This window comes from Acyrthosiphon pisum, chromosome A1, assembly GCF_005508785.2.
Source record: "Acyrthosiphon pisum isolate AL4f chromosome A1, pea_aphid_22Mar2018_4r6ur, whole genome shotgun sequence".
Lineage (NCBI taxonomy): Eukaryota > Metazoa > Arthropoda > Insecta > Hemiptera > Aphididae > Acyrthosiphon > Acyrthosiphon pisum.
This window is the reverse complement of record NC_042494.1, coordinates 116,250,097-116,260,806: the sequence shown is the minus strand read 5'-3', so window position 1 is coordinate 116,260,806 and position 10,710 is coordinate 116,250,097. Positions and strand designations below refer to the sequence as shown.

The window sequence follows — 10,710 nt, the reverse complement described above, 5'->3', positions numbered from 1 at the left end:
AAAATATAATTTTGACCTCTCCAATGCACCAACAATATTCACTTTCCCATCGAACAAGATACTGAAGTTGAAAATCGAAGCATTATTTCGACTACTTATCGTGTACACAGACACAAAAAAATAAAAATAAAAAATAAAAAAAAACACACATTATTGTAAAATCAATACATTCATCGTTCCACTTCAAATCTAAAAACTAGGAAAAAATCGAAAATGTCAATCCAACCTAAACTTTATAAATTTTAAACAGATCAAAAATAGTTTAGAAAGTTATACCGTTTCTAAAAAATTATAAGATAAACATTTGGTATAAAATTATAGTATCTATTTATAATTTTATTATAGTTAATCGTTTTTGAGTTACATAAAAAAAAAATTAAATCTTTTTCTATTGTTTTTTCTCAATTGTTTGTAATGATAACTACTACTAAGAGTTTTAACTTTTGAAACAAAGTACCTACCACTTACCGATTGGGTCCAACTTTCTATCAGAAACCACCCGCAAAGATGAAAATCAGCATTTTATCTATTATGTATTTATCGTGTATAAAAAATAAAAACACATATCATTGTACAGTCAATACTATTTCGTTGATCTAATCAGAATTATTGATTTACATAAATATATTTCAGTTTTACACGTTTATCTAATATATCTGTGAATTGGAAAAATTGAGATTATTTGCCATGCTAAAGCAATTAATTGTTTTAGTAGTTTTCATTAGCTTGAATAAGAGCCACTTTATGTCTGTATCTGAACTCGTGCGGCCAACAACAGATACAAGATTGGCCAATTGAATTTAAGTGATTGGTCATACCGTCATAACCCATAGTTACCTAATAATTTATGTTATTTTTAAAAAGTATTAATACTTTTTGTCATATTGATTCATTGTTTTCGCACCAAGCCACAGATCCACAATGTCCACAGATATTATTCAGTTAGATATTTTAAAGATTGCGTGAAGATATTGATATTAAATTACTATAAAAATACTAAAAATGATTAAATGCTTTCAGAAACACTCAGAAAATATCCTCTACTGTTTGCTCTGTTCAGAGTAGCTACAAAAACCTATCGTGTACCAAACGATTCATTAATAATTGAGAAGGGGCAGAAAATTATAATTCCCACTTTTTCACTACATTTTGATCCTAGATATTTTAGTGATCCCGAAGTATTCAATCCTGAAAGATTTTCCACCAAAGAAAAGGCAATGCGACCTAATGGCGTGTATCTTCCATTTGGCGATGGACCCAGGCTTTGTATTGGTATGTATAAACAGTGGTTTATTAGGGTGGTATACAGATAATATGGGAATATACGGCGTCCATATACAGACCATAGCCTATATATAGGCTATGGTCTATGTACCTATAGGTACTCTGTTCAGTAGTTTTTTTTATAGAGTATAGGTACTCTATAATGTACGATCTATGATACCGTGTAAACAACCCTATTAGAATTTTCATTGACAAAAACAAAATATACTATGCAATTATTATTTATTTGTAATTTTCAATTCTCAAATGGTAATTAGTATATACCACGTGTGTCCGCTGAAACAGGGTACACTTTATCACATGTAAATATTTCCTGTATAAGCTATACTGTAGTACAGTTAATTTTACAAAAACAACTGCGTATATCCAATGCCTAATGGAGTTTATATTATGTGGAGCTGATTTCGATTTTTACAATTATAATATAATATAATATATTAATATATTATTATAGATTATTGTCGATTTTCAATATTTTGAAATATATAAAATATTAATATTGGTGGGTACCTATTTTGGTACAAATGATATTTTATTTTTAGGTACATCTTTAGCGCTTATATCCTACTAATTTTGGCGTGAATTATGTGTATTTTTTTGTATCTTATTGATGTTTATGTAATGTAGTCGAATTTTATGTCATTTTTCTGAATTTAAATTTTCAAATTTATAAAGTGTCATCAATGTGTGGCTCTTTTCCTTTCATATTCTTAATTGGGTTTTAATCATTTTTTTTTTGGAAAAGTACTATACCTAGGTACATACCAACATTTCTAAATATTTACAAAAGGCCATCTTCAAAAGTTAAAGACTAAAATACTTGTATCAGTTCATCAGTTGTACCTATCTGAATATCTGATACTTGATAGTCGTAATAAGATCTTTATTGTCATTTGTCATGTAACTAATTAGTAATTAATAATTATACATACATTTGTTGGTATTTTATTTTTTTGATACCTATAGGAAAACGTTTTGCTGAGATGGAAATGAAATTAGCTTTAGTTGAAATTTTATCCAAATTCGAAGTGGAACCGTGTGAGAAGACCGAGATCCCTATACAGTTTAGTAAATTATCCGTGGTAGTGATTCCGAAAGATGAAAAAATTTTGTTAAAACTAAATCCACTCTCTGAATAATTATTCAATTACTAAATAGTATACGATTTGATAAATGTATAATTAAAGTAATTTAAATATTAAATTATTAACAAGTGTTATGTAAACAAGTCTAAATTAAATACCTTCATTAAATGTAATTAACTCCACTCTCTGAATAATTATTCAATCACTAGATAGTTTACAATTTGATAAATGTATAATTAACGTAATTTAAATATTAAACTATTAACAAGTGTTATGTAAACAAGTCTACATTAAACAATGTAATTAAACTGCAACTCAATAAATTGACTATTAAATACAAATTCGCAATCTTAAATTATTTTGCAAAGAAAATGAAGGCCTCGGTGCAAAAACTGGATACGTCCGATGAATAGTATTGAAATAAAATGAAAAAAATTGATTTTTAAATTTCTGTTGGGTGCAATAACCAGATACGTCCGGACGTATTCATTGAAATAGTAATTCATTTTTTTTTTGCGCCCGACACTTCCATATAAATTTTGATCTTTCATTGATTGCAATAACCAGATATAAGTGGACGTATAGACTACAGTAAAATATTTTGTTGATTAGTTGGTTGCAAAAATTGGACGTATCTGGTTATTGCGACCACTGAAAATCTAATTATCATAATTTTTTAGTTTTTTATAAATATTTTTATGGATATTAAATTCAAACCAAAGAGAACTTGTTTAAGTAATGTATCTTATTCTTACAAAAAGTATAACACCACGTTTTAATTTTTGGTTCATTTCTCAATTTTATAGATAGTTTTTTGTGTTTCCTGAACATTATGAAAAATGGACGTATATCTGGTTTTTGCACCGAGGCCTTCAAATCCTCTCTTCCTCGTGTTTTACTTATTACATAAGGGGGACGGAGTGGCCGAGCGGACCATGGCGTTGGTTGCGACGCGCACCGACGCCGGTTCAAAACCTCGGCCGCGGGTGGCATTTTTCTTCAGGTGTCATGGTGTCCGGAGAGAAGTGCCGCCATCCCCCACCCGGGCATGGCAGATATCTACGGGTGCCCACTAAAAATCTGCCAAACTAACTAACACTGAAACACGTCATGTTTATTATGTATTACATATTTACATGCAATAAAAAGGAAAAACAGGACCCTGAGCGAATACCCTATTATATATACCTACTACATTATGTACCTACCCGAACTCCCGTCATTTTTTTTTAATAGTTCTATCACAGAATAATGAATGATTTCATCTATTCTGTGGTTCTATGCTAGAAATATAAAAGAGAAATGATACAAGTTATCACTTATCAGTTATCACTAATATAATTTCTCAACAAATCCATTAAAATGAAAAAATTAATTTATCATGGTCGATATTACCACAGAATAGATTAAATACCACAATATTGCATATTAGGTACATTATGACGGTGAATAATGTCATAAAGATTAAAATATGATGGTTGTTGGTTGCCGGTTTGATACTTGGAATTCGGATTTGCAAACTAAATAATTTTTCATCTTATTATTAGTTTCTTACTGTTCTTTTATTTGTATAATTTTAATCAAAATGTATACAAATCAGTACACTCCTCAGTATTCGCAATACAATCAACAATATCAGCAATATTCATCTAATTACTATCAAATGTATAATAATTATAACCAACAACCAGCTTATAACACTCCACCTCCAACGCAGCAAACAGCTTCAACATTTATAAGCCCAAACGTGCCTGTCCAACAGCCACAAGCATCAACTGCTGGACAAAATGTTTCAAGTGTATGGATGGGAAGTGTATGTTTTGTGAAATAATTTGTAATTTATAATCGTTAACTATGAAGTACCTATTATTATTTTAGTTGGAACCTTATATGACTGAGAGTTTCATCACTGGTGCATTTCAAAAGATGGGAGAATATCCTAAGAATGTTAAGTTGATGCGCAATAAAAATACTGGTGAAACTGCTGGCTACGCATTTGTTGACTTTTATGATCCAGTATCTGTTATGCATAAACTGAATGGAAAATATATACCTGGTACTAATCCAGTAAGTTGTAATTTTGGTTTTTAGTTATCTTGTTTGTTTGTCGTTGAGTCAAGTCTAATGGTAATTTCTTTATAGGTCTACCTATGGTAATTTTACTATTGAAAAACTAGCAAAAACAAGGGTTTTATTTTCACATTTATCGATATAGTCAGATAATAGTATATGCAATTAAAGTTATAAATATAATACAAACAATAACATATATTAATATTACCAAATTGCAAACTCACAGGACCCGACACAAACTTGTTCAGTGGGAGTAATTTACACACTAATGCTGTATAAATATAGACAATAATAACAATATTAATAATAATAACTCAAAAATAACAATATTTCTACAGTAGAGGCAGCTATCTGCTTTGGTAATGAGACTTAATGGACAATGGTTATCGTGACTAATAATTAATGACTGCTGATATAATTGTCCAGTAAACTCAATTCTATTATTGCAATTACCGTAGGTTAACTACGTTATATCTAGAAAACAAAATAATACAAGTAGGTCTGCCCAACAAAACATAAATCATAAAACAGATGCACGACCAACAAACTATTTTCTTGGTAAAAATTAAATATGACTTTTCCATAGCGTATTGCAAGCCTAGGCAAATTAATGATAATTTTTAACTGAGTTAAGTTAAGTTGATGGAAAACATTTTAAAAAGTTTAAAGTTAACAGTAACCTCATTTTTTTTTTAACTCAGTTAAGTTAAAAGTTATATGAACATTTTCCATTAACTTATTAACTTAAGTTAAATTAAGTTGTTATTATTTTTTTTTTTTTAATATCTATATAAATACCCAGTAATGTGGCTTAAAATAATAAAAATCATAAATATTATTGAACACAGGAAATATCCAATAGCTTTTTCTACAGATAGAATTAAATTATTAGGTACTAAATTAATAGAATATGTAGTAAGTACCAAAAGCATACACAATTGAAAATGCCGAAATAAATACAATCTTTGATTTATAAATAAATAAATAACTTATTTATGGCAAAAATATTTATAATATATTCTTGAAAATGTAAATTTGAGATTTGTATTTACATCAATATAATAAGATAATATTGTATTACTTATTAGTTATTAGTATTTATTAATTATTATTATTACAATATGCCCGTATGCCGCAGTATGGTATGGTATATCTTTAATCTTAATAATATATACAATACACCTATATATTATAATATAATATAGGTATACCTAAATGGCTATTGCTATAATATGTATTTACTATTTAATTAAGTTAATTTTCTTGAAGAATTCTGGTTAATGGAACAAGAAATTAATTTAACTATATTTCTAATTTCCTATTCTAGTAAATGGTTATGTAATATGCACCATCAATAATTATTTTTATTTTTATTATATTTATTATTTAATTATTTATAAATTAACTTGACTTAAATTTGATTAAAAGTAACTTGTTATTTATTAGGTTTATATCAATTAAAAAAGTTAAAATTAACTTAACTTTAACTTTTTAACTCGTTTATTCCCAGGCTTGGCGTATTGACTGTAGTATTGTATCGAAGAAATGAGTCTATCTATCTTTAGGTTTGTACCTAAATTATACACAGACGACAGATATTTTGAAAACGAACGTAATATAATACATATGTAATATAATCTTTTAAAATAAGTAAATAGGTGCCTATACGTATTACAGCATGCAAGGAATTGGTTTTTTGGCATTTGCTTTACTCTTTAAGTTTTGTTGGGCATTTGACCTACTTATATTATTTTGTATTGTTTATTACAACATTTTCTTTTACCATTATGAGTCGTCTTCTATTTTGTTATATTATGTTGTATTATGCTATTATTATTCTAATTCTTCTGACTGAAAACAATTTGTTACAATTGCTGCTAATGTTATTTTATCTGCCCGACCTATAATAACATATTAATATTGCCTAATAAATGATTGCTGCCTGACATGCTATGTGTCTTAATTCATTTTGATTTTATTCAGACAAAATTACTCCAAATAATATCCTGCTTTGGAATATAAAATTAGAAATGTATTTTGTCATTCAAAAGAAAAAATTGATAAAAAATATCATTTTCAGAAATGTTGTTTTGAAATGACATAAAATTATGTAAAAAAAAATGTCTATAAGTTTACACTTCAAAATAATGAGTGTAGATAACTTAAATGAATCACCTGGTATAATTATGTATTATACTCTACATTTTTGTACCATGTATATTATTAAAGATGAATTAAATATGAGTAATTATTATTTAAATTTTAAGTAGCATACATAACTCTTTTTTAAACAATTAATAAAATCCTTAGATGTTTTTTTGAAATAAAGCTTTTAGATTTTACAATTACACAAATAGTTTTGGATAATTATTATTGTTTACAGCCTGTTAGATTTAAACTCAATCGTGCTGGGAATCCTGGAAAAATTACTACAAGTAATAGAGATTTTTCTGTGTGGTTAGGTGAGCTTAGCTCAGATGTAGATGACTATCAGTTATATAAAACATTTGCTTGTCGCTATCAATCTATTCGTACAGCCAAAGGTAATAATATAGTAATAATGTTAGTTTGAAATAATATGATTACCATCATTAAATATTTTATTTATAAATCCTATTTTTACATAGGTAGTAGTTGTTTAATATGTAGTTTTAACTTTTCAGTGGTCTTAGACAGTGCTGGTTACAGTAAAGGATATGGTTTTATTCGTTTTGGCAGTGAAGAAGAGCAAAAACACTGTCTTAATAATATGAATGGTTTTCCAGGCCTTGGTTCCAAACCCATAAAGGTTAGCAGTGTCATACCAAAATCAGAACATCATATTGTTGTGTAAGATATAATTTTTTTGGTATTTTTAAATTAACTTCACAATGCATTTTAAATTTTTTATTGTGAAACTATAACTTTAAAGACATGTCTAAATTAATTACTTGCACAGTTGCCCACTTCTTTATCAAGTTGTATGTATTTTACTAATATATTAACTATTGAGATTAGGTCCTTTTTGTATTCTAATAAAATAAATTTGGTGTTTTGACATGGTATATACACTATGAAACATTATAAAGTGAACCCAATTTTATGCCAACAGTAACTATACTCAGACCAGCGAGAGAACGCTACTTCTTCACGCATCTAAACGAATAAACTCCGCTGTTAAAGACCTAAATTTCTTTCAATCTATTATCTACTCTCCGCTGTAATTCCTACACTCACGGTGGTTGTTGTTTGAGCTGGTAAAGTGGTGGAATGCGCGAAAATGGATGAGTTTTGGATGCAGCCCAGTAACGTTTTCTCACTGGACTTTGTGTAAATTACATCAAAAACTCTCTTACCAAACAAAACATCCACGATCCACCTATATCCAAACCCTCAACATACACAAAGGTGATCAAGGAAAGTTAATTAATGTTGAATAATTAACACATGTATCAATTTAATACTTTAATAGGTAACATACTATAATATTATAATAATCACTATTTCACGGATATAGCTATAACTATATCTCAGATACGCAAATAGCTCAAATGTTAGACGAAAGTGTTTATCTTTAGCTTCAACTGCCACAGTTATAACTTATAAGCTATACACTATACACTATACAATTATTGTGACATTAATAATTATTGTGACTTTAAACCCTTATCATTAATAGATATTCCCCTCCTCCCTGTTAAAAATAATTTCCCCCTTAGAAAAAATTAAAATAACTATGAAATTAGGATTAAAGGGCTATCTCGTATGCGTTTTACCGTATTTTGCCACTCTACAATTATATTTAGATTTTAATTTTTAGACAGTATATTTTCGTAATAAGTGGGATGATGTAAAAGTGGTTTTAATGAAGAGCAAATATTTGTATGAATAAGTAATATCATTGATTATAAATACTAGTATTTAATATTTAAAATCAATCGTAATATATTATATAATCATTACAAATTATTATATATAATCAACGCATTCGTCGTCGTTTTGTTATTTGTTTTGAATTATAATAAAAAAAATAATAAAAATATTAAAAGTGGCATTCGGGGACTGCCGCGATAAAGCTATTGCATATTAAATAAATAAAAAGTTGATATGATTTTAAATTTTTTTATTATTCTATTTATTCAGGAATTTGTATCATAGAAACTATAGTTTATGTTTTTATTGCTATAATATATTATATTTTATATATATTATTATAAATATATAAAATTAATAATATATTATTATATATTATATATTTATATATATAAATTTATTGTTATAGCAACCCATAACAAAACCATTATATTTATAAGCGCTTGATGTTCATAGTCGTTGTTATTTAAAAATAAATAACTGTTATCAAAATTAAATTATAATTTAGCTATGCGTTGCTATGGTCACCAGGTTGCTATAGTATGTATAAATAAACAAAGTGGTCACGCTTTTTCGTTACGAAAAGTTTTTTTTCAGTCACTACACCAGACCTGCGATAAAAGCTATGCAATAGCTTAATAAATATAAAATTAAATAAATATTAAAATACTTGTGCCATGTCCCTCAGAAATGTGTTAAATGTGTCACTTTTATTCATACTTCTCCACGATATTTCAATAAGATACCTGTTATAGTTATTATATTATTATATATACCTAGGTTTTATTATTATATTATAATATTTATTATTTAGTATTATACTTTGGAAGTAAATCTTATTTACTAAATATTTGTGATTTAATTATATTTTTTAAAATGAAAAATAATTAGATATCTATCAGTTGATAAACAAATAAAAAATGAACAATATTACATTAAAAAAAAATTTTAATGAGCTATAAATGTTTTATTTAACTAGATCTTTAATAATTTAATAATTATATTAAGTATTATTTATTATTTTTTATTTTTTAAGGTACAAAATAATTTATTATTTTATTTCGTAGGTTAGGTAAAGTTATTAAATAAATATATTTATTATAATATATAATTTTATTACAATTTTAATTTTAATTTTGTGATATTGGATAGTATAAAATACTAGTGTAGTATAATCATAATTCAGTACAATTATTGATCTATATTTTAGTGCTTCAAATGACTCTCAAGGATACAAGGCTAGTCAAGATTATGGACAATATTTTGAAACTAATTATTGGCATCGATACTCAATGTGGAGTCAACCTCAAAGTCAGAAATGTGTGCTTAAGCCAGAACCAACAATTCAAACTCCAGCTGTTAAAACTAATGGCAATTTGACTCTAGTTGGTAAGTAATAAAGTCTAAGAGAAATATACCTGAATACCTACATTTTAACCTTAAAAATAGTTTTGTTTAAAAACTTAAGTACAATATTCATATTTTTTATTATTTTTTTGTATATATTTAAAATTTTTCAGATTACAAAAAGTCAATTAACATAGATGCATTAAATAAAGACTTGGTCTCACAAGATTACAATTTATGGGATGCACTTGAAAGTTCTAAATGGCTACCACTCGACACTATAGAAGTTATTTAAATATATTCTGTTAAGATTTTCTTCAAATCCACATTTCTTGTATGTACATAACATAATAATTATATTAAAATAATCTATTTTTATTATTTTTATATAAGTAGAAGAAATTAACTTAAGAAATCAAAAAAATACTGTTGTGTAAATATAGTTGTTAATTATTCAAAATGTTAACTTATAATGTATTAACATATTATCTCAGTACAAGTTTGTTGTATTTTATGTTGTGTTTCCTTTAATAAGAAATTGTGGTATATACTGTTAATTCATATTTAGATTAATTAACTGTAAATCATTTTTATTTCATCTGTGTACCTTATTTTTAGTGCTAACCTATTAAATAATTTTTATAAACCTATTTTTATTAGATTTTTATTTAATTAACCCATAGACCTTATCAGTGGCGTATTTTTAATTGTTGGTTGGAGTCCCGCGTCTCAACCCTCCCTACCAGAAAGTAATAATATAGAATAATAAAATTATTAGTTCATAACTATCATAACTCATATTATGTAGGGTTTGGGACTTCTTGCATGTGCATGTTTATTTGTAGTGGTTGTTGATTATTTCAAGTAATTTATAAATTTGTTTAATGAAATGGTGAAATTAAATACAAAGTTTGAACTTGCATATTTTTGCATATTTCGTCATATTTTAGGAAAAGTGCATATTTGAGGAAGTCTTGGCATATTTATGCATATTTCGATTTTTTCTATACTTTTGTGTAAGTAAAATTGTTGGGAAAATCATATTTGGAAAACATCAGAAATATTTCTT

At 26.7% G+C, this 10,710-nt stretch overlaps 2 protein-coding genes across 3 annotated transcripts in view; both read left to right on the top strand.

The window, feature by feature from the left end:
- LOC100159248 (cytochrome P450 protein) overlaps positions 1-2,710 on the top strand; it is a gene marked incomplete in the record, with an annotated part of 7,724 nt that extends 5,014 nt beyond the window's left edge. The window contains 2 exon segments of the mRNA NM_001163211.2: positions 1,020-1,272; positions 2,251-2,710. Coding sequence (NP_001156683.2) covers positions 1,020-1,272; positions 2,251-2,423 — 426 coding nt within the window.
- A 655-nt stretch (positions 2,711-3,365) lies between these two features.
- On the top strand, positions 3,366-10,291 carry LOC100165719 (tRNA selenocysteine 1-associated protein 1). Of its 2 annotated transcripts, none has more exons than XR_510639.3 (6): positions 3,366-4,182; positions 4,248-4,436; positions 6,826-6,985; positions 7,106-7,271; positions 7,534-7,829; positions 9,505-9,613. XR_510639.3 is itself a non-coding variant. In XM_003243968.4 (6 exons), exons 1-6 carry the CDS (start codon positions 3,955-3,957, stop codon positions 9,934-9,936), a joined length of 1,044 nt encoding a protein of 347 aa, XP_003244016.1. In that variant the 5' UTR covers positions 3,739-3,954; the 3' UTR covers positions 9,937-10,291. The 2 variants fall into 2 exon arrangements, 1 of the variants encoding a protein (XP_003244016.1); XM_003243968.4 differs by lacking the exon at positions 7,534-7,829 and adding an exon at positions 9,815-10,291 and having other exon boundaries at positions 3,739-4,182; positions 9,505-9,683.
- The last annotated feature ends 419 nt before the right edge of the window (positions 10,292-10,710 follow it).

Bases quoted from the DNA above. Each gene is read 5' to 3' on its own strand.
- LOC100165719 (XM_003243968.4), top strand. From the start codon at position 3,955: ATGTATACAAATCAGTACACTCCTCAGTATTCGCAATACAATCAACAA. The intron at 4,183-4,247 runs GTATGTTTTGTG...TTATTATTTTAG, and splicing joins CAAGTGTATGGATGGGAAGT to TTGGAACCTTATATGACTGA. The intron at 6,986-7,105 runs GTAATAATATAG...TTAACTTTTCAG, and splicing joins ATCTATTCGTACAGCCAAAG to TGGTCTTAGACAGTGCTGGT.